This window comes from Balaenoptera musculus, chromosome 4 (genome assembly GCF_009873245.2).
Source record: "Balaenoptera musculus isolate JJ_BM4_2016_0621 chromosome 4, mBalMus1.pri.v3, whole genome shotgun sequence".
In the NCBI taxonomy this organism is placed as follows: Eukaryota; Metazoa; Chordata; class Mammalia; order Artiodactyla; family Balaenopteridae; genus Balaenoptera; species Balaenoptera musculus.
The window spans coordinates 72,937,960-72,963,781 of record NC_045788.1 but is presented as its reverse complement, the minus strand read 5'-3'; the positions used below and the strand labels follow the sequence as shown (position 1 = coordinate 72,963,781).

At 40.2% G+C, this 25,822-nt stretch overlaps 1 protein-coding gene across 1 annotated transcript; it reads right to left on the bottom strand.

Annotated features, from left to right (window-relative positions):
• Positions 1-338: 338 nt before the first annotated feature.
• TM4SF19 (transmembrane 4 L six family member 19) lies at positions 339-14,081 on the bottom strand. The gene is made up of 6 exons (XM_036850238.1): positions 13,777-14,081; positions 7,535-7,736; positions 7,051-7,128; positions 4,912-5,081; positions 4,477-4,660; positions 339-1,240 (listed from the first exon to the last, which is right to left on the bottom strand). The coding sequence occupies exons 2-5, from the start codon at positions 7,712-7,714 to the stop codon at positions 4,480-4,482; spliced, it is 609 nt and encodes a 202-aa protein (XP_036706133.1). The 5' UTR covers positions 7,715-7,736; positions 13,777-14,081; the 3' UTR covers positions 339-1,240; positions 4,477-4,479.
• Between the last annotated feature and the right edge of the window lie 11,741 nt (positions 14,082-25,822).

Below are 25,822 nucleotides of genomic sequence, written 5' to 3'. Positions count from 1 at the left end.
AACTATATATATAAAAAAAAAGATAGGGCTTCCCTGGTGGCGCAGTGGTTGAGAATCTGCCTGCCAATGCAGGGGACACGGGTTCGAGCCCTGGTCTGGGAAGATCCCACATGCCGCGGAGCAACTAGGCCCGTGAGCCACAACTACTGAGCCTGCGCGTCTGGAGCCTGTGCTCCGCAACAAGAGAGGCCGCGATAGTGAGAGGCCCGCGCACCGCGATGAAGAGTGGCCCCCGCTTGCCACAACTAGAGAAAACCCTCGCACAGACATGAAGACCCAACACAGCCATAAGTAAATAAATAAATAAAATTTAAAAAAAAAAAAAGATAACTAAGTGAAAAAATATATTATCTGGGCCTTTACAGAAAAAGTTTGCAGTGTCCTGCTCTAATCCATAACTGCCAACCTGCAGTTCCCCCAGCCTCACCACACTCCTGCTCCAGGGCAAAAGTCAGGAAGGAGCAGACTTAGGATGCCTTTCCTGCTTATGAGCACCAGTCCTGGTCCTGTTTTAGAAAGCTGTATTATCCTGCCAGCTTCAAAAACTAGGAAGAAATTCCCCCAACATGCATCCTGAACAAAGATCCCAAAACAGGAGAGAGGGAGGTGCTCTGCTTTCCACATTCCACACTGAAGGAGCTGTGGCATCACAGTTCTCCACCCACACCATCCTGTGTCTCCCCTTTTGAGCTTCTATTTCCTCTGCTGGGAAAATGCTTCCTTCCCTCTTTGCTGGGGTAACCATTTCAAGAATCAGTTCAGACATGACTGATGCCTTCCTTCATCTCTCACAGATCCTCTCCTTAGAGGTTCCTGGTTCTTTCAAGCTCTCATTACATCCTGGGTTGACCTCTAACATGGTCCCTACCATATGACATTCAAATTATTAGTAGATGAGTTTCCCTAATATGACCATGAGCTCTTCAAGGACAGGGCAGGGCCCAAGGGCAAGGACCATGTCTCAGTCATTTTTGAATTCACAGCATGCATGGCAGTGCCGAGCACACAGTGGACACTCAGTATATACCACTTATTGAACTGCACTGAACACTGGTGGATTAGTCAGCTCAGGCTGCCATAACAAAATACCACAGACCGGGTGGCTTAAACAATGGAAATTTATTTTCTGGAGGCTGGAAATCCACGATCGAGGTGCCAACAAGGTTGGTTTCTACTGAGGCCTCTCTCCTTGGCTTGCAGATGGCTACCTTCTGGCTGTGTCTTCACATGGCCTTTTCCTCTGGGCTCCCATGGAGAGACAGATCTGGTATATCATCCACTTTCTTTTTCCCCACATCTATTTAGCATATACTAAATTCTCACAAATATTTAGTTCTATCTCTGGGCTCCCTAGTCTGATGCGTAAATTTGTCCATTTAATGTACTACACTGTTTGAATTATTGTAGTTTTATATTAGCTTTTAATATCTAGTAGAGTTAGTCCCACCTCACTGCCTTCTTCAGAAGTTTCCTGGCTGTCCAAGTTTGTTCATTTTTCATGTGAACTTTAAAACCAGCTTATTCCATATCCTCTTCCACCAAATCTCGGTGATTTTATTCATCATGTTAAATTTATAGATTAGTTTAAGGGCATTTATATTTTATGATGTTAAGTCTTCCTATCCAAGTTCATGGCATGCCTTTATATTTGTTCAAGTTTATTTTGTATCCTTTAGTAATATTTTAGTTTTCTTCAATAAGTATTTCACATTCTTGTTTTGTTGGTAACTAGGTTTTTTTTCCCCTCTTTTGTTTCTAATGTAAATGGGAGTTCCCCATCTCCATACCTGTTAACTGCTTGTTGTTTGTATACATGAAGATTTTTGATTCTGTATATTTATTTTATACCCAGACATTGTATGAAATTCTCTTATTGTTTGTAATATAATTTATTTGGGTGCTCTAGATGTGTTATCATATTGTCTGAATATAATGATAACTTTACCTTCTTTCCTATTTTATATCTGTTAATTTCCTTTTGAATACTTGCTTGGGCTAATACCTCAAGAACAATATTAAATGATAGTGACAATAGTGTCATCATCTTATTTGCAACTTTAATGAGATTGTTTCTAGTATTCATTAAGCATGATGCTGACTTTTGAGTTGAGATAGATACGTTGTATTATGATAAGGAAGGACCTGTCTTCTCGTTTTCTTAAGTTTTATTAAGAATATATGTTGAATTTTATCAAATGCCTTTTCAGCATTTATGAAGAAAATCATTAGGATTTTTTCCTCCTTAAATCTATTAATATAGGCGACTAAACTTTCTGAAACTTAATCATGCTTTTATGCTGGAAATATACAATGTCATTTTTTTAGGTATAATTGACATATAACATTAGATTTATTTCAGGTGTACAATATAATGATTTGATTTTTGTATATATTGCAAAATGATCACCACAATAAGTCTCATTAACATCTGGCACCATACATTAGTTACAAAAAATTTTCTTTTTCTTGTGAAAAGGACTTTTAAGATCTATTCTCTTAGCAACTTTTAAGTATGCAATACAGTACTATTAACTATAGTCACCTTGTTGTACATTATATCCCCATGACTTAACTATTTTATAAGTGGAAGTTTGTACCTTTGACTCCCTTCACCCATTTCTCTCACTCCCCAGCCCCAGCTCTGGCAACCACTAGTCTGTCACTGTATCTATGAACTTGGTTTTGTTGCTATTGTTGTTTTAAATTCCACATGTAAGTGATATCATATGGTATTTGGCTTTCTCTGACTTATTTCACTTAGCATAATACCCTCTAGGTCCATCCATGTTGTCACAAATGGCAAGATTTCATTTTTCTTATGGCTGAAGAGTATTCCATTGTGTGTGTGAGTGTGTGTGTGTGTACCATATCTTCTTTATCCATTAATCCATTGATGGACACTTGGGTTGTTTCCATGTCTTGGCTATTGAAAATAATGCTACAATGAACATGAGGGTGCAGATATCTTTTTGAACTAGTGTTTTTGTTTGCTTCAAATAAATACCTAGAAGTAGAATTGCCGGATCATATGGTAGTTCTTTTTTAATTTTTTGAGGAACCTCCATACTGCTTGCCATACTGGTTGCACCAGTTTACATTCCCACCAACAGGGCACAAGGGTTCCTTTTTCTCCATATCCTCACCAACATTTGTTATTTCTTTCCTTTTTGATAATAGCCATTCTAACAAGTATAAGGTGATATCTCATTATGGTTTGGATTTGCATTTCCCTGATGATTAGTGATATTAAGCATCTTTTCATGTACTTGTTGTCTCATCCTCTTCTCATAAGGATGCCAGTCTTATTTGATTAGTGTCCCACTCTTATGACCCCATCTAACCTTAATTAGCTTCTTAAAGGTCCTATCTCCAAAGTCACATTGAGGGCTAGGGCTTCAACCTATGAATTTTGGGAGCACATAATTCAGTCCATTAAGCTAGTGAACTTGAATTTAGAAAGTAGGGGGTCAGGTATTGACTTTACCTGAACCTAATTGACTGCTTTTGGGCAGCAAGTCCATTATCCTCTAGGAGCCTCAACTTCATCTGTAACATGTGGCCAATTTTATGGGGCTTTTGAGAGGCTGAAATGAGATCATGGCTGGAGGACATTTTATGGACTATAAGTTCCTACACAATAATAATGATAATTATTTCTACTAATATATCATCTTGCAGTTTACAATGTGATTTTTTTAAATTAATTTATTTATTTGGCTGCATCAGGTCTTAGTTGCGGCACACGGGATCTTTTTGTTGCAGTGTGCCGGCTCTTCATTGCAGCGCGCGGGCTTCTCTAGTTGTGGTGCACAGGTTCTAGAGAGCGCGGGCTTAGTTGCCCCACGGCATGTAGGATCTTAGTTCCCTGACCAGGGATCAAACCCTTGTCCCCTGCATTAGAAGGCAGATTCTTAACCACTGGAAGTCCCTACAATGTGATTTAAAATGCATTGTATCATTCAACATAACATGCAAGGAATTATTATTGTTATTATTACTACATGACTACCTAAAAGGGAAATTTGTTTAAAACTCATACCCACTCTTGCAGAAAAGATTCAAGGCAGCTCATGATGAAAACACTCATATTTAAGAGGGAATTACCAGGACTTCCTTGGTGGCGCAGTGGTTAAGAATCTGCCTGCCAATGCAGGGGACACGGGTTCAAGCCCTGGTCCAGGAAGATCCCACATGACGCGTGACAGCTAAGCCCATGTGCCACAACTACTGAGTCTGCGCTCTAGAGCCCGCGAGCCACAACTACTGAGCCCACGTGCCACAACTACTGAAGCCCGCACGCCTAGAGCCCATGCTCCACACCAAGAGAAGCCACCGCAGTGAGAAGCCCACACACCGCAACAAAGAGTAGCCCCCACTCGCCACAACTACAGAAAGCCTGCGCGGCAATAAAGACTCAACTCAGCCAAAAACAAATTAATTAATTAATTAATTAATTTTTAAAAAAGAGGGCGTTACCTGTTACTTCTCACAGAGGCTGCAGAAAAGGCCCAGGAAGCTGTTGATGAAATGAATGACCACCAGGAGAATCTGGAGGAGGCTGATGCACAGAAGGGTGGAGAAGAAGCACACGTGCCAAATGACAGCTTTAGAAGGCTCCAGGCAGACAGAGTTCCAGAGTGAATGGTCATACAAATAATTCCTATCCCCAAAAATAAGGAGACCAGGGGTTGGAATAAGTAAGAAAATCCGAGCAACCTTGTTAGAAACCTGGGTTCTCCCTCAGCTCTGGTCGTAGGACTAGACTTTTGAGGGTGACTATTGTTGTATTTGCAATTTTCTGAGCATCAGAGAAGCAAGATGCTAGAACGCATGACTAAAAGGAGTTTGTAGTCCATTTGTGTGTCTTTCTTTCTCTGAAGAGACTGCAAATCCAAGTTTCCATCCATTTACCTGTTATGCAGGTCTTTGAATGGGTAACCATGTTTCCAAGCCTGTGTCTGATTGAACGGTGAAACATCGAACATGCAAAAAGGACCATCTTTCAGGGCTACTCCAGAAGTGATAAAGCAAATCAAGGCTCCAAGAAAAGCCAGGCCACTTGACAGCAGAGCAGTAAGCATCTGCAGAAGGAGAGAAGAAACAGTGAGCCTGAGAGGGGGTCGTGACTTGTGGGCTGATCTGGACAAATCTAACTTCTCTGGTGCTCAGGCCTTCCCCAGTCATGGGGATGATCCTACCCACAGCACCTCCTTTAAAGCATAGCGAAGGTAGGGCTGGCTGATGAGGGGTCACTGGGTAGAGCCAGGAAGGGGTAGGAAAGAAGGAATGGAGAAGGGGGAGACACTGGCACCTGGTCCCAGCAGCAGGTTCAGCCTGATTCAGCAGGCTCTTCAGAGCTTCTCAGCAGATTGGCATCAAAAACTTTGTCACTCTGCAGTCATTCAGTCTCTGGCTTAAAGGGTCAGACTGGTTATCACAAGCCCCCCTCTGACCCTTTTAAAAGAAAGCTGTATTTTTCAAAAGTTCCAAGCTGCCATCCCTGATTCCTCTCTTTCTCAGATCAAGCATGAAAGGAAGGAAGGGAGGAAGAGGGGAAAGAAGGAAGAAAAGGAGGGAGGGAGGGAGGGAGGGAGGCAGAGACAGAGAGAAATTACAGTCAACTCTGAAATGACTCTAGTTCTGTCATTGTACTTTTCTAGTCTGTGCACCACTCATTTCCTTCCCAAAAGATAGCAATGTGTTTATTTCCTTGGCAGGATTCTAACTTCCAGATTGGTTTCTTTCTCAGGATACTAGATTTTTTTTTCTCCTTCCCCCAAAACACATATTTTAAAATTTTAAATAAAACATATATATATATGTGTGTGTGTGTGTATGTGTATATATATATATATATATATATATATATACACAGTTTTTATACAGAATCAGAGTCATTTTCCCACTGATGTCAAACTGGTTTAGAACTCGAGAGGGGCCGCAGAAAGCTGTGTAGTAAGTTTTGACTCTAAGTTAAAAGATTCAAGATGAATTAGTCTGACATAAGCCTAGGACAGAGGTTCTCAAAATGTGGTCCCTGTCCCAGCAACATCACATCACCTGGAAACTTGTTAGAAATGTAAATTTCCCCCCCCCTCCCCATCTTGCTCCACCCCAGACCTACAGAGTCAGAAACTCTGGGGGTGGGGTCCAGCAATCTGTGTTTTAACAAACGCTGCAGGGATTCTGATGCACACATTCAAGTCTGAGAACCACTTGCCTAGGGGAAAACCAGACATGACTGAGAACAGATAGTGAATGAAATGTGTGGGTGTTTATCTTTAATTCTTTAACATATAATTCTGAATCAGCAGGGTTCCCACCCAACATGTGGGCTGTAGATATCAAAGCAGGATGCAGAGTTACTGTAAAAAGACCACAAATTCATGTGTCTGAGACTGAATGAGCAATATATCTTATACATTTATGTACTGAGATTTTTCAAATATATATATAGATGTTGCTGTAATTAATAAAGTGCAAATTTATTCTGGGCCTCAGCTTCATTACCTGTAAAATGGAGAGGTTAGACTAGAATCTAGTCATCAGATGTTCTCTGGAGAATCTTTCAGCTCCAAGAAAAATTAAGAAAAATAGCCAGGAAATTTTCTATCAATGACACATGACTACAATGTACATAACTCATGTCCATATTGTTCAATAGGCTAAAACTAATAAGAACAGTTCATGTATAGCTGAATCGCATTGCTATATAGCAGAAATTAACAGGACGTTGTAAACTATACATCAATAAAATAAAAAAATATAAAAGAACAATTCCTCACACGTGTGTAGACATTTATGGTTCATTAAGCACTTCCTCCCTGGACTTGATCCTGTTAACTTTCATTTTACAGAAGGATCTGAGATTCAGAAAACTTGCCCAAAAGCTTAGGGTTTTTAGACCCTTAGAGAGGTACGGTCAGGACCTGACTTCAAAGCCCAAGACTTCAAAGCCCAAGACTGAAATTGTCTCTTTATCACTCTGCCTCTAAAGTAATAGAATGTGGGGACATTCTAGGTATTAGAAGAGTGGAATCGGGTGCTTACACTTCGGCAGGGCCCACCCTTACTGAAGCAGCCATATCTCCAGCCCGTCAAGGAGATGAGGGTAGCTGCAGTGAGAACCTGGGGGAAGAGGGAAGAGTGTTAAAAAGAGATTGGGTAATTTACATCTCTAGCTGCCACCTGTGGCTGTTGAAATAGAGTGGTTAGACATCTCACATGGACTTAATTACCCTACCTTTCCCAGAGGGCTTGGCGTAGACTGTGGGGACCCAGTTTTGGATGACTAGCCTGATGTGACTCTATGGATGGCAACGTTCACACCAAGCCTGCCTAGTCCAAAATTCAGCAACATTTGACCAGTCTTCCTAGAGTCTTCTATCCCTTGGAACTGCTATAGACCCCACAGTCAGCTTATTAGTTCAAGCTTTTTTTCAAGGAATCAAAACACTCCCCCAACCCCCACCTCGCTGCTCCACCCCTAAGGAGCACTTTGGGAGTTCACACCCAGGGAACCCCAGACACTTACCATGAGGCCTCCTCCCCAGAGCCCAGAGCCCAGCATGGCATGCCTGCCAATGAGGCCCCTCAACAGGTAGGTCACATCCCAGTTAGGAAAGAGGAGCACTGTGTTGGCCGCAGCAGCAAACAGGGCTGTAGTCCCGAGGCTCAGCCCCAGTATTTGGGAGCAGGTCCGTGAGCATGCCATCACACAGAGAGAGGACAGTGTCCTGGAACCAATGGAAAGAGGGTCATGGTAGCTCTGTTACTGGGAGCTGGTGGGTAGGGGAAACCCCAGGAGCATAGGGTGGGGAGGGGGAAATAGACCAGAGGCACTGTCACCTCCTAGGGTCAGATCAAGAAGAGCCAAGGAACTTGCTTAAAAACTCTGCATATTATAAATATTTCCCAATGGATAGGATTTAGTTGCTCCATTTTCTGCCAGCTCCCACTCACACGCACACACACACGCACACGCACACACACACACTCCTCATCCCATCATAATTTGCTTGTACCTCTATTAAAGCCAGTGATTATTTCTACTTGATACAGAAAAACAAAATTTTAAAGGTGTCATCCTCTTGCTTTAAAACACGTCATTTTAAAGATGTCTGCTGTTACCACTTCCATTCAACATTGTACAGGAGGTCCTTTCCAGTGCAATAAGAAAATAAAAAGCAGCAAAAGCCACAGGTATGAAAGAAAGAAGTAAGAATATCATTATTCACAGTAACATGATTATCTGTGTAGAAAATTGTAAGGAATCTATCAAAAAGTTAATAGGTGAGTTTAGCAAGGTTACCGAATAAAAAATTAAATATACAAAAATTCTATTGTATTTCTATATATAAACAATGATAAATTATAAAAGTTAAAAAACAATATCATTTACAATAGCATAAAAATAGAAAATACTTATGGATAAATTTAACAAAATCTGTGCAAGACCTGTACACTAAAATTTATAAAACATTACTGAGAAAAATTAAAGAAGACCCAAATAAATGGAGAGATATACCATGTTGATGAATCAAAAGGCTCAATATCAGTGCAATCTCAGTCAAAATCCTAGCAGCGTTCTGTCGTAGAAACTGACAAGCTGAATCTAAATTTACATGGAAATGCAAAAGACCTAGATTTTTCAAAACAATTTGGAAAAGAAGACCAAAGTTGGAGGGCTTACATCATGTGATGTTAAGACATTATAAAGCTACAGTAATCAAGACAGCGAAGTAATGGTGTATATAGACATGCAGACCACTGGAACAGACTAGAGAATTCAGAAATAGAGCTATACAAATAGGATCAAATGATTTTTGAAAAAGATGGTATTTTAGTGGGAAAAGGAGAGTTTCTTCAACAAATGATGCTGGAACAATCCATATGCAAAACAAAAATATATACTTTGCCTATTACTGCAAACACTATTCAATAATTAACTTGAAATGGACCATGGATCTAAACCGAATAAAAATTTTACAAGAAAACAACAGAGAAAATCATTGGGATTTTCGGTTAGATAAAGATTTATTATATAGAACACAAAGTACAACCTATAAAAAGTGATGAACTAAACTACTTCAAAATTAAAATTTTGCTCTTCAAAAGACACCGTTAAGGAAATGAAGAGATAAAACACAGGCTGGGAGTAAATATTCACAATATATATTTTGTAAATATGTATGTGAATGTGACCACATATACATCTGACAAAGGATTTGTATCTAGAATACATAAAGAATTCTTAAGACTCTACCATAAGAAGACAAACAACTGAGGGACTTCACTGGCGGTGCAGCGGTTAAGACTCCACAATCCCAGTGCAGGGGGCCCAGGTTCAATCCCTGGTCAGGAAACTAGATCTCACATGCATGCTGCAACTAAGGAACCTGCGAGCTGTGACTAAGGAGCACGCCTGCCGCAACTAAGACCCAGCGCAACCAAATAAATAAAATAATGTAAAAAAAAAAAAAGAAGGCAAACAATGGTTTTTAAAAATGGGAAAACGATGTGAACAGACACTTCATTTCATCTCACAAAAGAAAAGCTATATGGATGACAACTAAGAACATGAAAAGACACTCAACATCATTAACATAGGGGAGTGCAAATTAAAACCAAAATAAGATCCTACTACATACCCACTGGAATTGTTAGTTAAAAAGTTGGACTATACCAAGTGTTGGTGAGGATGTGGAACAACTAGAAGTCTCATAGATATGTGATGAGAATGCAAATGGTACAGCCACTTTGGAAATAAGCTTGGCAGTTTCTTAAACAGTCACTTACCAAATGATCAAGTAATTCCACTTCTATATATTTATCCAAGAGACATGAAAACACATGTCCACACAAAGACTTGTACTTGAATGTCCATAGGAGCTTTATTCATAATAACTAAAAATTAGAAACATGGAAACAACCTAAGTGCCCACCAACAGATGAATGAATGAACAAAATATATATATACATACATATATACATATACATATACATATATATATATATATATATATGTGTGTGTGTGTGTGTGTGTGCAATGGAATATTATTCAGCCATAAAAAGAATGAAGTTCTGTTACATGCTGCAACATGAATGAAGCACGACAACATTATGCTAAATGAAATAAGCCAGACACTAAAGGACAAATATGTATGATTCTACTTATATGAAATATCCAGAATAGGCAAATTCACAGAAACAGAAAGTAGATTAGAGGTTACTAGGGACTGAGGCGAAGGGGGAATGGGGAGTTATTGTTTAATGTTTACAGAGTTTCTGTTTGGGGGTAATGAAAAAGTTTTGGAAACAGGTAATGGTAATATATAGTTACACAACATTGTGAATGTAATTAATGACACTGAGTTGTACACTTTAATATGGTTAAAATAACAAGCTTTAAGTTATATATATTTTACCACAATAAAAAATCAATTAAAAATGAGAAATACAAATAAGTGAGAAATAACTCAAATGTTCATCAATAGGTGAATAGATAAACTGTGGTATATCCATACAATGAGTACTACTACTAGGCAATAAAAAACAATAAACTACTGATACATGCAACAACATGGATGAATCTCAAAATCATGCTAAATGAAAGAAGCCAGAAACAAAAGACTACTCACTGTATGATTCTGTTTATATGAAATTATAAACACTAGAAAAGGCAGAACTAGTGACAGGAAGCAGATCAGTGGTTGCCAGGGGCTGAGAATAGAAGAGGGGATTAATATAAGTACATAAGGAAACTTTTTGAGGTGATAAAAATGTTCTATACCTAGATTCTGATGAATATACAACTATATATATATTGACAAAACTCATCAAACTACTCTTAAAATTGGTGAATTTTATTGTATTTTAATTATATATCAATAAAATTGATTACAAATTAAAATGTCATGTCTCGATAGGTTGTAAAATGCCTCCTCCACACCTTTACTTATAGCCATTTCTCCCTTTTTTTAAAAAATTTATTTTTATTTATTTATTTTTGGCTGTGTTGGGTCTTCGTTTCTGTGCGAGGGCTTTCTGTAGTTGCGGCGAGCGGGGGCCACTCTTCATCCCGGTGCGCGGGCCTCTCACTATCGCAGACTCTCGTTGCGGAGCACAGGCTCCAGACGCGCAGGCTCAGTAATTGCGGCTCACGGGCCCAGCTGCTCCGCGGCACGTGGGATCCTCCCAGACCAGGGCTCGAACCCGTGTCCCCTGCATTAGCAGGCAGATTCTCAACCACTGCGCCACCAGGGAAGCCCCATTTCTCCCTTTTAAATTTTCACTGATCTGTGAACTTTTTCTTTTTTAATATGAATTAGAATAGGACTAGTAATATTTGGGTAGACTCATGTCAATGTGGATCTGAAAAAAATCAGTACCATGACATCCCCAAGAAGTGGTTTGTTGCCACTTCGCAATTCAGTTACATGTCTGGCTCAGCTTAAGGCTCTTGACGCTCCCCTCCTAACACACAGCTTTGCCCATAACCAGAAAATATGTATAGATCAAAGCCGCCACCTCAATCTCTCTTTTACAAATATACATACACCTACATATATAATGAAATATTTCAGAGTTAAAGAATTAAGCATAATGTATATAATATATTTGCTCTTGCTAGTTGTGTGGAATAATTGAACAACACCTATGTAAACACAACTGGTTTACAAAATAGATTCTTACCACTAATACTATTGAAGCCCCAGGTGTGCCCTCTCTATCATCTTCCTGTACTCCTTCCTGGGAACGACTATCCTAAATTTCGATTTTATCATACATTTTTAAAAACGGTTTTACAATTTATGAACTTAATTAAAAAACAAACAAACTTGATTAGCCTAGGTTTTTTTTTGTTTGTCCAGACTTCAGCTTATATAGAGACTGGTGTTAGACACAGCACTGAGCAGGCCATTTGGTTGGGGCAGGAAAGGGGGTGCTCTTGTCCTGCCCGCCCCTACCCCCTTTCCCCAGCCTCCTCAGCCCTTGGTGACATTTGCTTCCCTAATCTCAGAGCCCAAACTCATCTCAGCTGCTCCTCCCAGCAGGGAACTTTCTGACGCAATTGCTAATATTTTAGTGGGATGAGTTGCCTCCACCGTGTGCCCTCTCCACAGGGTATTTGCTCTCTAAGCCATGTTTCTGAAACGGTGAATAAAAGAACTCATCCCTGATGAAAGGAAGTTCGGGTCTCTGTGGAGGGGGGCACACGCTGGAGGAGTTGGGGGTAGGATATGGAGGAAGAGTGGCCCTTACTCCAAGGATACAAGGGGCCTGGAGGGAAGAGGGGGCACCAGGAATCAGGAGGGTTGGTCTGTCCCTTCCCCTGCCCCCTCCCCCAGGGGCCCACCACAGAGACCTCTTTTCCTGAAGTGTCCTCCAAGCCGGTATGGTACCGGCTGCTTCCTCCACAGGTCCTCAGGGTGAGAAGCCTGCTCCGCTGTCAGCGGGCCGGGCATCTGTATGATAACAACCCCCCCCAAACAGGTTGTGATGCAGCCTCCCTCCCCAGACCTTCCTGCCATTGAGAGCCGAGCTCTCAGTGTGTGTCCAGGGTGTTAGCAAGTAACGACTTTAACCCACATGCCTCTCAGATGACTGACATTTTGTCAGGGGCCCAAGAAAGGACTGGTGTGTGGTTGGACATTGAGGCACACTCTAGACCACCGGCTGGAAGAACCTTTTGTTCAGGAATGCCTTCAGCCTCCTTTGAATCATTCCACCTATGAGTAAGGCCTGTCTAGACAATAGATCACCGACATGAACCTCCCCACCCCGACAATCTCTTCTTTGGAAATTATTCTTATCAGGAAAGAGTTTTAGAAGGGAAACTAAAAGATATGAACGTGCAGAGGGAAAACTAAGTTGAGCATGGCCTTTGGGATGAGTGGGATTCAGAGAATCCTGGCTGTCCTACTAATCTGCTAAAAGCACTTGCTGTGCTGCTGCATGTAGGAGGGCTGTGGCTCAGTTGGAGTTTCACTTCCTCCCCTTGATTTGTTCCCCTAGAAATCACAACATTCTGAGAAATGCTTCCACAAATGTGAGCCAGGAGATTAGCAAAGAGTTTGGCTAATTTGATATCTGAAGAGACAAGCAGGATCATAAGGTAAAACCTTACAACCAGGCTTTAGGGGGGCCCTGTTCTAACCTGAGATCCTGGCTGGGTGAACAAATCATTACCTAGATGTCTGGGCAACAGTTTAAGTGATCAGCTGAGTCATATAGAGGAAGAGACTTTAAATTCTGTGTGTCTCTCTACCTAACTCATCACCTAGCCAGACCTTTATCATTCTTTCATCAGTTAAATATTTATTGTGACCACTACCTGCCAGGCACTATTCACTCTGGTGAACCAGAGACAGACTCTTCTCTTGAGGAACTTAAAGTCTGGTGGGGACACTAACCAGGCAATGAGCAAGTGTGGAGCATAACGGTCCAGCTGAAGGTGTGATGGAAGCACTGGAGGATTGCCTAATCCTATCTGCAGAAGCAAGGTGGAGCCTCCTGGAAGGAGTGTTGTCCGAGCTAAAACCTGACAACAAGGCATTAGACGGGCAAAGTTGGGAAGGGAAAAGTATTCTAAGCATGTGTAAAGGCCTGAAGTTGATAGACTGAGGCAAAGAGATGTTAAACAAATTTCCTGAAGTCACACAGCTGCTCCGTGGCTGAGCCAGATCTCCTTTGAGTTGGAAGTTTGTGCTCTTAACTGCTAGACCAAACTATTCCCTGGCCATCCCCTCACTGGGCCCTTCCATTTCTGCTTACCTGCATCCGGTGGCAAGAATCAGGATGGGAGAGAAAGAACCTGGAGAAGGGCTCCGTGTTCAGAGTGGGCCTGAACTCCTGTGGCCTCAGCTGGAACTCCTGCAGGTTTGGACGGGAGGCTTCTCTTTCAGGACTCCTACAGAGGGCCAGAGAGGCGCTATTTATATGTGGAAGTCACTCAGGCGTGTGTGTGTGTGTGTGTGGGCATGCATGCCCGCACACTGCTGCCCACAGGCCTGCAACAAAGGAGCTTTCCTCTTCCTGAAGAGCCCTCTCCTGATGACCCACCATCTACTCATTTTCATGTGACCCTAAGAAAGGAACCAGGAAGCATGGCCTCGTGAGCTAAAATGCCATAATGAGTCAGAGGATGCACCCATGAGAAATACCTTATCCTCCTTTCTTTCCCAAGCAGCAGCACTTTTTCACACACTACCAGCCCGTATCTGTTTCGCTCATTGCAGAGTTTGGGCTCTTTGGAAAAACAGCACCAAGCAGGGCAGCCATCATTTTTTCCTTATCATCTTCCTTATTTTGCTCTTAGCTGTGGTCCCTTTAATAGCTTTCTAATTTTTTGTTCAAGCTCTAGGCCACCATCATCTGTACCACCATTTTAATGATACTGAAATGAGAGTGTCTGCTGTAAGATAAGCCATTGAGCTGGGAACAGAAATACCTTCTAAAATCTGAGCATTCTGTCATCTGGCATTCTGTCATCAAATCATTCTAATTGCCTAACTATGAAATGTTCTAACAGACACTGCAAATAAAATCCTTTTTGCTAAGCTGAGAAGAAAAGAGAGGACTAACCCAGGAGAGGCATCTTGCATCTTATTTAATTCTCAGAATAAACTTGTGAGGTAGGCATTATTTTATAAATGATAAACCAAGGCCCAGATTATTACCGAGGCTCAGTGAACTACCCAAGTTCACATAGCTAATAGGTATTTGTAGCAGAAGTTGAGACCCAGGTCTCTTAGGTGCCAAAGCACCATAGTACTGCCTCCAAAAAGATAGTTGGAATCTGGGTTGGGAAAAAAATATCTCAAGCATCAATATGTGGGGCTGTATAGAGTGTAGAGTTAGATGACATAGGATCACTTTCCTTCAACTTCACTCACTGTTACTCTGAGCAAGTCAAATTTCTCTGGGCTATAATCTCTTTAGCTGCATGATGAAGCTAACCTAGTATTTATTTTACTTGCTTTAGGTCTGTTGTAAGGATCTAATGAGATAGTTTGTAAATGTGTTTTATAAGGTGAATAAATGTTTCTTCTTAATATAAAGCTTGTGAGCCCTCGCCTAGTATCCTCTATCAAAATTCAATTCTCTGGGGAGATACAAGAATTCATTTGGGCTCTAAATGATTCCCTTTTACGATGAAAATGAAAACTGGATCCTATTTTTTTTTTGAATTTCATTTTATTTTTTATACAGCAGGTTCTTATTAGTCACCCATTTTATACACATCAGTGTATACATGTCAATCCCAATCGCCCAATTCATCCCACCACCACCACCACCCCCCCCCCCCCGCCGCTTTCCCCCCTTGGTGTCCATACGTTTGTTCTCTACATCTGTGTCTCAATTTCTGCCCTGCAAACCAGTTCATCTGTACCATTTTTCTAGGTTCCACATATATGCGTTAATATACGATATTTGTTTTTCTCTTTCTGACTTACTTCACTCTGTATGACAGTCTCCAGATCCATCCACGTCTCTACAAATGACCCAATTTCGTTCCTTTTTATGACTGAGTAATATTCCATTGTATATATGTACCACAACTTCTTTATCCATTCATCTGTCGATGGGCATTTAGGTTGCTTCCATGACCTGGCTATTGTAAATAGTGCTGCAATGAACATTGGGGTGCATGTGTCTTTTTGAATTAGTTTTCTCTGGGTATATGCCCAGTAGTGGGTCATATGGTAATTCTATATTTAGTTTTCTAAGGAACCTCCATACTGTTCTCTATAGTGGCCGTATCAATTTACATTCCCACCAACAGTGCAAGAGGGTTCCCTTTTCTCCACACCCTCTCCAGCATTTGTTGTTTGTAGATTTTCTGATGATGCCCATTCTAACTGGTGTGAGGTGATACCTCATTGTACTGGATCCTATTTAATGAACTTTTCAATAGTGGTTTACCAGCTTTTGTGTCAGGAACATATACATCTGCATACATAGAAATTTCACACATAGAAAGCAGCTCACATACAGTTTAAAAGAATATTAATAACATAATTATTCCTTCTCATATATATGCATCAAGGGTTTTCTCAGTATTGTTTGCATCATTAGTAAAATCTCTGTGCACAGAGATGATGTGTGTTACTCCATCCAGTGCATGAATTAATTCATTAATCAAGTGATTCCTGAATCCCTACCATGTTCTAAGCTCTATGCTAGATTCTGAGTCTACAGAGCAGAATAAGATACAGCAGCCTCTACCCTCAAGGATCTCACAGTTGTGGGGAAGAGGCATATAAACAGCATAGGTAAATAAAAATGCAGTGGGAAGTGGGCAAAGATTTTTTTAAACAAGACACAAAAAGCAGGGACCATAAAGAAAAAGATTGATAAATGGAACTTAAAATCAAGAACCACTCTTCATCAAAAGACATTGAGAGTGAAAAAGCAAACTATAGACAGGAGAAAACATTCATAATACATATATCTGACAAGTGTCTCATGCCTGGAATTATGAATGCCTACAAACCAGTGAAGAAGAAGACAAAGAACCAGTAAAAACTGGGCAAAACAACTTGAGCGGTCACTTCTCAAATGGTCAATAAGTATATGAAAAGCTCTAACTCGTCATGAAAATGCAAATTAAAACCACAGTGAGATACTACCAAACACATAACCGAATGGCTTAAATTAAAAATGTTGATGAGGATGGCAGAACCAAGATGGCGGAGTAGAAGGACGTGCTCTCACTCCCTCTTGCGAGAGCACCAGAATCACAACTGGCTGCTGGACAATCATTGACAGGAAGACCCTGGACTTCACCAAGGAGGATACCCCACATCCAAGGACAGAGGAGAAGCCACAGTGAGACGGTAGGAGGGGTGCAATCAGAGTAAAATCTAATCCCATAACTGCTGGGTGGGTGACTCACAGACTGGCGAACACTTATACCACAGAAGTCCACCCACTGGAGTGAAGGTTCTGAGCCCCACGTCAGGCTTCCCAACCTGGGGGTCCGGCAACGGGAGGAGGAATTCCTAGAGAATCAGACTTTGAAGCCTAGTGGGAATTGATTGCAGGACTTTGACAGGACTGGGGGAAACAGAGACCCCACTCTTGGAGGGCACACACAAAGTAATGTGTGCATCGGGACCCAGGGGAAGGAGCAGTAACCCTGGGGGAGACTGAACCAGACCTACCTGCTGGTGTTGGGGGGTCTCCTGCAGAGGCGGGTGGTGGCTCTGTTTCACCGTGGGGATAAGGACACTGGCAGCAGAGGTTCTGGGAAGTTCTCCTTGGCGTGAGCCCTCCCAGAGTCTGCCATTAACCCCACCAAAGAGCACGGGTAGGCTCCAGTGTTGGGTTGCCTCAGGCAAAACAACCAACAGGGAGGGAACCCAGCCCCACCCATCAACAGTCAAGTGGATTAAGGTTTTACTGAGCTCTGACTGCCACAGCAACAGGGAGGGAACCCAGCCCCACCCATCAACAGTCAAGTGGATTAAGGTTTTACTGAGCTCTGACCGCCACAGCAACAGTCAGCTCTACCCACCACCAGAGCCTCCCATCAAGCCTCTTAGATAGCCTCAACCACCAGAGGGCAGACAGCAGAAGCAAGAAAAACTACAATCCTGCATCCTGTGGACCAAAAACCACAGTTACAGAAAGATAGAGAAGATGAAAAGGCAGAGGGCTATGTACCAGATGAAGGAGCAAGAAAAAACCCCAGAAAAACAACTAAATGAAGTGGAGATAGGCAACCTTCCAGAAAAAGAATTCAGAATAATGATAGTGAAGATGATCCAGGACCTCGGAATAAGAATGGAGGCAAAGATTGAGAAGATGCAAGAAATGATTAACAAAGACCTAGAAGAATTAAAGAACAAACAAACAGAGATGACCAATACAATAACTGAAATGAAAACTACACTAGAAGGAATCAATAGCAGAATAACTGAGGCAGAAGAACAGATAAGTGACCTGGAAGAAAGAATGGTGGAATTCACTGCTGTGGAACAGACTAAAGAAAAAAGAATGAAAAGAAATGAAGACAGCCTAAGAGACCTCTGGGACAACATTAAACGCAACAACATTCGCATTATAGGGGTCCCAGAAGGGGAAGAGAGAGAGAAAGGACCAGAGAAAATATTTGAAGAGATTATAGTCGAAAACTTCCCTAACATGGGAAAGGAAATAGCCACCCAAGTCCAGGAAGCGCAGAGAGTCCCATACAGAATAAACCCAAGGAGAAACACACCGAGACACATAGTAATCAAAGTGGCAAAAATTAAAGACAAAGAAAAATTATTGAAAGCAGCAAGGGAAAAATGACAAATAACATACAAGGGAACTCCCATAAGGTTAACAGCTGATTTCTCAGCAGAAACTCTGCAAGCCAGAAGGGAGTGGCATGATATACTTAAAGTGATGAAAGGGAAGAACCTACAACCAAGATTACTCTACCCGGCAAGGATCTCATTTAGATTTGATGGAGAAATCAAAAGCTTTACAGACAAGCAAAAGCTAAGAGAATTCAGCACCACCAAACCAGCTCTACAACAAATGCTAAAGGAACTTCTCTAAGTGGGAAACACAAGAGAAGGAAAGGACCTACAAAAACAAACCCAAAACAATTAAGAAAATGGTCATAGGAACATACATATCGATAATTACCTTAAACATGAATGGATTAAATGCCCCAACCAAAAGACATAGACTGGCTGAATGGATACAAAACAAGACCCATATATATGCTGTCTACAAGAGACCCACTTTAGACCTAGGGACACATACAGACTGAAAGTGAGGGGATGGAAAAAGATATTCCATGCAAATGGAAATCAAAAGAAAGCTGGAGTAGCTATGCTCATATCAGATAAAATAGACTTTAAAATAAAGAATGTTACAAGAGACAAGGAAGGACACTACATAATGATCCAGAGATCAATCCAAGAAGAAGATATAACAATTATAAATATTTATGCACCCAACATAGGAGCACCTCAATACATAAGGCAACTGCTAACAGCTATAAAAGAGGAAATCGACAGTACACAATAATAGTGGGGGACTTTAACACCTCACTTACACCAATGGACAGATCATCCAAAATGAAAATAAATAAGGAAACAGAAGCTTTAAATGACACAATAGACCAGATAGATTTAATTGATATATATAGGACATTCCATCCAAAAACAGCAGATTACACGTTCTTCTCAAGTGCACACGGAACATTCTCCAGGATAGATCACATCTTGGGTCACAAATCAAGCCTCAGTAAATTTAAGAAAATTGAAATCATATCAAGCATCTTTTCTGACCACAATGCTATGAGATTAGAAATGAATTACAGGGAAAAAAACGTAAAAAAGACAAACACATGGAGGCTAAACAATACGTTACTAAATAACCAAGAGATCACTGAAGAAATCAAAGAGGAAATAAAAAAATACCTAGAGACAAATGACAATGAAAACACGACGACCCAAAACCTATGGGATGCAGCAAAAGCAGTTCTAAGAGGGAAGTTTATAGCTATACAAGCCTACCTCAAGAAACAAGAAAAATCTCAAGTAAACAATCTAACCTTACACCTAAAGAAACTAGAGAAAGAAGAACAAACAAAACCCAAAGTTAGCAGAAGGAAAGAAATCATAAAGATCAGAGCAGAAATAAATGAAATAGAAACAAAGAAAACAATAGCAAAGATCAATAAAACTAAAAGTTGGTTCTTTGAGAAGATAAACAAAATTGATAAGCCATTAGCCAGACTCATCAAGAAAAAGAGGGAGAGGACTCAAATCAATAAAATCAGAAATGAACAAGGAGAAGTTACAACACACACCGTAGAAATACAAAGCATCCTAAGAGACTACTACAAGCAACTCTATGCCAATAAAATGGACAACCTGGAAGAAATGGACAAATTCTTAGAAAGGTATAGCCTTCCAAGACTGAACCAGGAAGAAACAGAAAATATGAACAGACCAATCACAAGTAATGAAATTGAAACTGTGATTAAAAATCTTCCAACAAACAAAAGTCCAGGACCAGATGGCTTCACAGGTGAATTCTATCAAACATTTAGAGAAGAGCTAACACCCATCCTTCTCAAACTCTTCCAAAAACTTGCAGAGGAAGGAACACTCCCAAACTCATTCTATGAGGCCACCATCACCCTGATACCAAAACCAGACAAAGACACTACAAAAAAAGAAAATTACAGACCAATATCACTGATGAATATAGATGCAAACATCCTCAACAAAATACTAGCAAACAGAATCCAACAACACATTAAAAGGATCATACACCACGATCAAGTGGGATTTATCCCAGGGATGCAAGGATTCTTCAATATACGCAAATCAATCAGTGTGATACACCATATTAACAAATTGAAGAAGAAAAACCATATGATCATCTCAATAGATGCAGAAAAAGCTTTTGACAAAATTCAACACCCATTTATGATAAAAACTCTCCAGAAAGTGGGCATAGAGGGAGCCTACCTCAACATAATAAAGGCCATATATGACAAACCCACAGCAAACATCATTCTCAATGGTGAAAAACTGAAAGCATTTCCTCTAAGATCAGGAACGAGACAAGGATGTCCACTCTCACCACTATTATTCAACATAGTTCTGGAAGTCCTAGCCACGGCAATCAGAGAAGAAAAAGAAATAAAAGGAATACAAATTGGAAAAGAAGAAGTAAAACTGTCACTCTTTGCGGATGACATGATACTATACATAGAGAATCCTAAAACTGCCACCAGAAAACTGCTAGAGCTAATTAATGAATATGGTAAAGTTGCAGGATACAAAATTAATGCACAGAAATCTCTTGCATTCCTATACACTAATGATGAAAAATCTGAAAGAGAAATTATGGCAACACTCCCATTTACCATTGCGACAAAAAGAATAAAATACCTAGGAATAAACCTACCTAGGGAGACAAAAGACCTGTATGCAGAAAACTATAAGACACTGATGAAAGAAATTAAAGATGATACCAACAGATGGAGAGATATACCATGTTCTTGGATTGGAAGAATCAACATTGTGAAAATGAGTATACTACCCAAAGCAATCTACAGATTCAATGCAATCCCTATCAAATTACCAATGGCATTTTTTACGGAGCTAGAACAAATCATCTTAAAATTTGTATGGAGACACAAAAGACCCCGAATAGCCAAAGCAGTCTTGAGGGAAAATAATGGAGCTGGAGGAATCAGATTCCCTGACTTCAGACTATACTACAAAGCTACAGTAATCAAGACAATATGGTACTGGCACAAAAACAGAAACATAGATCAATGGAACAAGATAGAAAGCCCAGAGATTAACCCACACACCTATGGTCAACTAATCTATGACAAAGGAGGCAAAGATATACAATGGAGAAAAGACAGTCTCTTCAATAAGTGGTGCTGGGAAAACTGGACAGCTACATGTAAAAGAATGAAATTAGAATACTCCCTAACACCATACACAAAAATAAACTCAAAATGGATTCGAGACCTAAATATAAGACTGGACACTATAAAACTCTTAGAGGAAAACATAGGAAGAACACTCTTTGACATAAATCACAGCAAGATCTTTTGTCATCCACCTCCTAGAGTAATGGAAATAAAAACAAAAATAAACAAGTGGGACCTAATGAAACTTCAAAGCTTTTGCACAGCAAAGGAAACCATAAACAAGACGAAAAGACAACCCTCAGAATGGGAGAAAATATTTGCAAAGGAATCAACGGACAAAGGGTTAATCTCCAAAATATATAAACAGCTCATTCAGCTCAATATTAAAGAAACAAACACCCCAATCCAAAAATGGGCAGAAGACCTAAATAGACATTTCTCCAAAGAAGACATACAGACGGCCACGAAGCACATGAAAAGATGCTCAACATCACTAATTATTAGAGAAATGCAAATCAAAACTACAATGAGGTATCACCTCACTCCTGTTAGAATGGGCATCATCAGAAAATCTACAAACAACAAATGCTGGAGAGGGTGTGGAGAAAAGGGAAACCTCTTGCACTGTTGGTGGGAGTGTAAATTGATACAGCCACTATGGAGAACAATATGGAGGTTCCTTAAAAAACTAAAAATAGAATTACCATATGACCCAGCAATCCCACTACTAGGCATATACCCAGAGAAAACCGTAATTCAGAAAGACACATGCACCTGAATGTTCATTGCAGCACTATTTACAATAGCCAGGTCATGGAAGCAACCTAAATGCCCATCAACAGACGAATGGATAAAGAAGAAGTGGTACATATATACAATGGAATATTACTCAGCCATAAAAAGGAACGAAATTGAGTCATTTGTTGAGACGTGGATGGATCTAGAGACTGTCATACAGAGTGAAGTAAGTCAGAAAGAGAAAAACAAATATCGTATATTAATGCATGTATGTGGAACCTAGAAAAATGGTACAGATGAGCCAGTTTGCAGGGCAGAAGTTGAGACACAGATGTAGAGAATGGACATATGGACACCAAGGGGGGAAAATTGCGGTGGGGTGGGGATGGTTGTGTGCTGAATTGGGCGATTGGGATTGACATGTATACACTGATGTGTATAAAATTGATGCCTAATAAGAACCTGCAGTATAAAACAACAAACAAACAAAACAACTAATACTAAACTTTCATTGGGTTATTTGTATGGAAATATGTTAATATAAATGTTTCAGACATTACATGAAATTTCTAAAAATCTTATATTTGTATTTGTATGGAAATATGTTAATATAAATGTTTCAGACATTACATGAAATTTCTAAAAATCTTATATGTTCTGGTATAATGTTATAAGTAATAATCCCAGTTATTACTTTAAAATGTATATCTCAGAAATAACTAATTTTCTTGTCAACTGCATTATTATGAACTTTCATCAAATCTTTAACTGTGGTCATTTTTAAGTCTTTTGTCATTTACAGACAGTTCTGGGTGTACTCTGATGATTTTGCAAATATGTTCCTATAAAAGGGTTTCATCTTCAAGAAATTCATGGAAAAGACTCTGACAAGTACAGGTTTCTGGTAACTGACTGTACTGCTGAACTGAATGAATAAGCATTTTCAGAACTCTAATGAAAAACTGATGAACTCATAAAAGTGCTAACAAAAGATCAAGATGAAAAAACAAAATGAATTACATGGGACTGAGTGAACTGATGAGGATGAGTATAATTTTTGTGACTTTCTGTCTGAATTAAAAAAAAAAAAATCCCACAAGGACTCAGAGGCAAAGAATATACAAATCAATTTTCACTGCAAAGTAAAGGAGCTGTTACAGTGGAGGATTACTGGACTGAATGTCACTATTATGACATAGTATGAGTGTGTTTCATGTTTGGTAATTGCAATCATTGTTGCTTTTGTTGTGGTCATCCATGTACAATGCTTGGTGTCAGTCTATTTATCTCTTGTAAAAATAAAATACAGTGTGTGTGTGTGAAAAAAAATGTTGATGAGAATGTAAAGCAATTGGAACATCGCTGGTGGGAGTGTAAATTAGTAGGACCCCTTTGGTTAAATGTTTGGCAATATCATTTACCCAAATTAAATACTCACCTACACTATGACCCAGCAATTCCAATCTGAGGTATAACCCAGCAAAGGAAAATGATGGAATTTGGCTTTAACACCTTCAAGTGCCACACTTAGTTGGGGCTGGTGAGGGCAACTTTAAGTCCTTGTTCCTTAGGGTAAATTTGTGACAATTAATTCAATGATTAATTTGATGAACAAGAGCCTTCTTTTAGAAACTATATGCTTGCAATAAAGTTTTACTAAGTAAGGCCAGCTTAGGTCAAATTCTTCATTCCCCTGTGGTAAGCCCTCTATGGTCACAGAGGCCTGGTCACTGCCATGAAAGAACTAAACATTACCTTCTTACAGATATGTTAATAATATTAGAATTTGGCTCTATTAGAGACACAGCTACTAGTTATCACTTGGTTGGTGATATTTCTAGGGGAAAGTAAATGGGAGTCTAGGGTGGGCACAAATTAAGAATGGGGCCTGGGTGGGAAAACAATTTGCCTAATGCCATAAAAGGCTTCCCAAGGCCGAAAGGCTTGCGAAAACAGGATAGACAGATGTCCCATTCTGGGGGATATTGAGAGGTCTGGAGGTGGGATTTGAGCAAGGAATAGAGGAAGTTGAGAAAATGGAATTCACTGGTAGAGGGAAAGGGAAAAGATAACGACAATCAGGCCAGTGTTTCCCAAGTAAGACTGACAGACTAATTAGCTTCCTCGTGGGTGGGCTTCAACTTTGACAGCTGACTAAACGAGAGAGCACATTTTCCTCAATTGGAGAGAGAAAAAAAGGAAGATAACTGATGTTGAAAGAGCTGCCATTTATACCAGTCCACTGAAGAGGAAGTTTGGGATTTTTTCCTTTTTTCTTCATTAGTATAAAAATATTACAAACTTCAACCCACTCAAATTAGGCTTCCATCTCCAACATCCCATTGAAACTGTTCTTGGTCTCCAATGATTTCTTGTGTCTAACGAACACTTGGCCCTTAGGCAGAATTACATAGTTGGCCACTAGATGCTTTTTGAACATTCTCACTCTTGGCTCCCTTGACAACCCACTCTGGTGTTTCTTCTTGCTCACTGGCCTCACCTCCTAGACGGGGCCTCTTCATGTTGGTCATCTCCAGGCCTGGGTTCTGGGCCCTCTTCTTTTTTTTTTTTCTTTACAAACCCTTGTGTCGAGGGCTGACTTTCAATAGATCGCAGCGAGGGAGTGGGCCCTCTTCTTTAACTTTCTTCTGAGTGACCTCATTCTTTCTCATGGCACTGAACTCCATCTATAGCGCTGATGATTTCTCAAATCTCTAAGTCCAGTTCACCTCTCTTCCTAGCTTCAGAATCACGTGTCCAACTTGCTATACTACACCTGCACTTGGAAGTGCTGCAATTAACACATCCAAAATGATTTCTATCCCACCAAATCTGCTTGATCCCCCAGTCTTCCTGCCTCAGGAATGATACTATTACCTATCCACTGCATGAAACTTGAGTCATTCTTGATTTCTCCTTCCCTCATTGCCCCACATCTAATCCAACAGTTAAGTCTTTAAATTTCTACCTTAAAATGCATCTCTAATCTGTATACTACTTCCCAGTTCCATTGCCATGACGCTGATCCAGGCAATTTCTGTTTTGTACCCTGATCATTGCAATAGTCTTTACTCTTGCTCTTTTGCAATCCACCCTCCACACAACAATGGCTTCTTGTTATACTCTCTATGAACACTGTATGAACTCCTTACCGGGCCTAATAAGGTGTTGTATGATCTGACTTTTACACATTTTATGTCACTCCCTTTGCTCACTACATGCAAGACACATTGGCCTTCTCTCAATACCTCGGATACATCAAAAACTTTCCTGCTCCACAGCCTTTGCATTTGTTGTTCTCCTTGGAACTTTTCCTCCTACTCTTAGCATGGGCCACCTTCTTTTCATCCTTCAGGTGTCAGCCTAAATGTTAACTCCCCAACATCCTAGTTAAAGCAGAATTCTCTACTGGCTCCTTTTCCAGTTTTGTTCATAGTGTTTGAATCAAATCTGTATTTTTTCATTTGTTTACTGTCTGTATTCCTAACTAAAAAGAAAGTTCTTTGCGGGCAGGGGCTGTGTCTGTTTTGCTCATCACGATCTCTCATAACTCCTGGTTTTTCTCCCATTAATTTAGTAATTACTTTTTTTCCTTCACTTGAGTCCTTAGTCATTCATTAGTCACTGCTGGTCTGAAAGACTAGACTCTGCTTGAACTGCCAGTATGTCAAATACAGA

Bases quoted from the DNA above. Each gene is read 5' to 3' on its own strand.
- TM4SF19 (XM_036850238.1), bottom strand. From the start codon at position 7,714: ATGGCATGCTCACGGACCTGCTCCCAAATACTGGGGCTGAGCCTCGGG. The intron at 7,129-7,534 runs GTAAGTGTCTGG...CTCTTCCCCCAG, and splicing joins TCTGGGGAGGAGGCCTCATG to GTTCTCACTGCAGCTACCCT. The intron at 4,661-4,911 runs GTAAATGGATGG...TTTTGGGGATAG, and splicing joins TTCAAAGACCTGCATAACAG to GAATTATTTGTATGACCATT.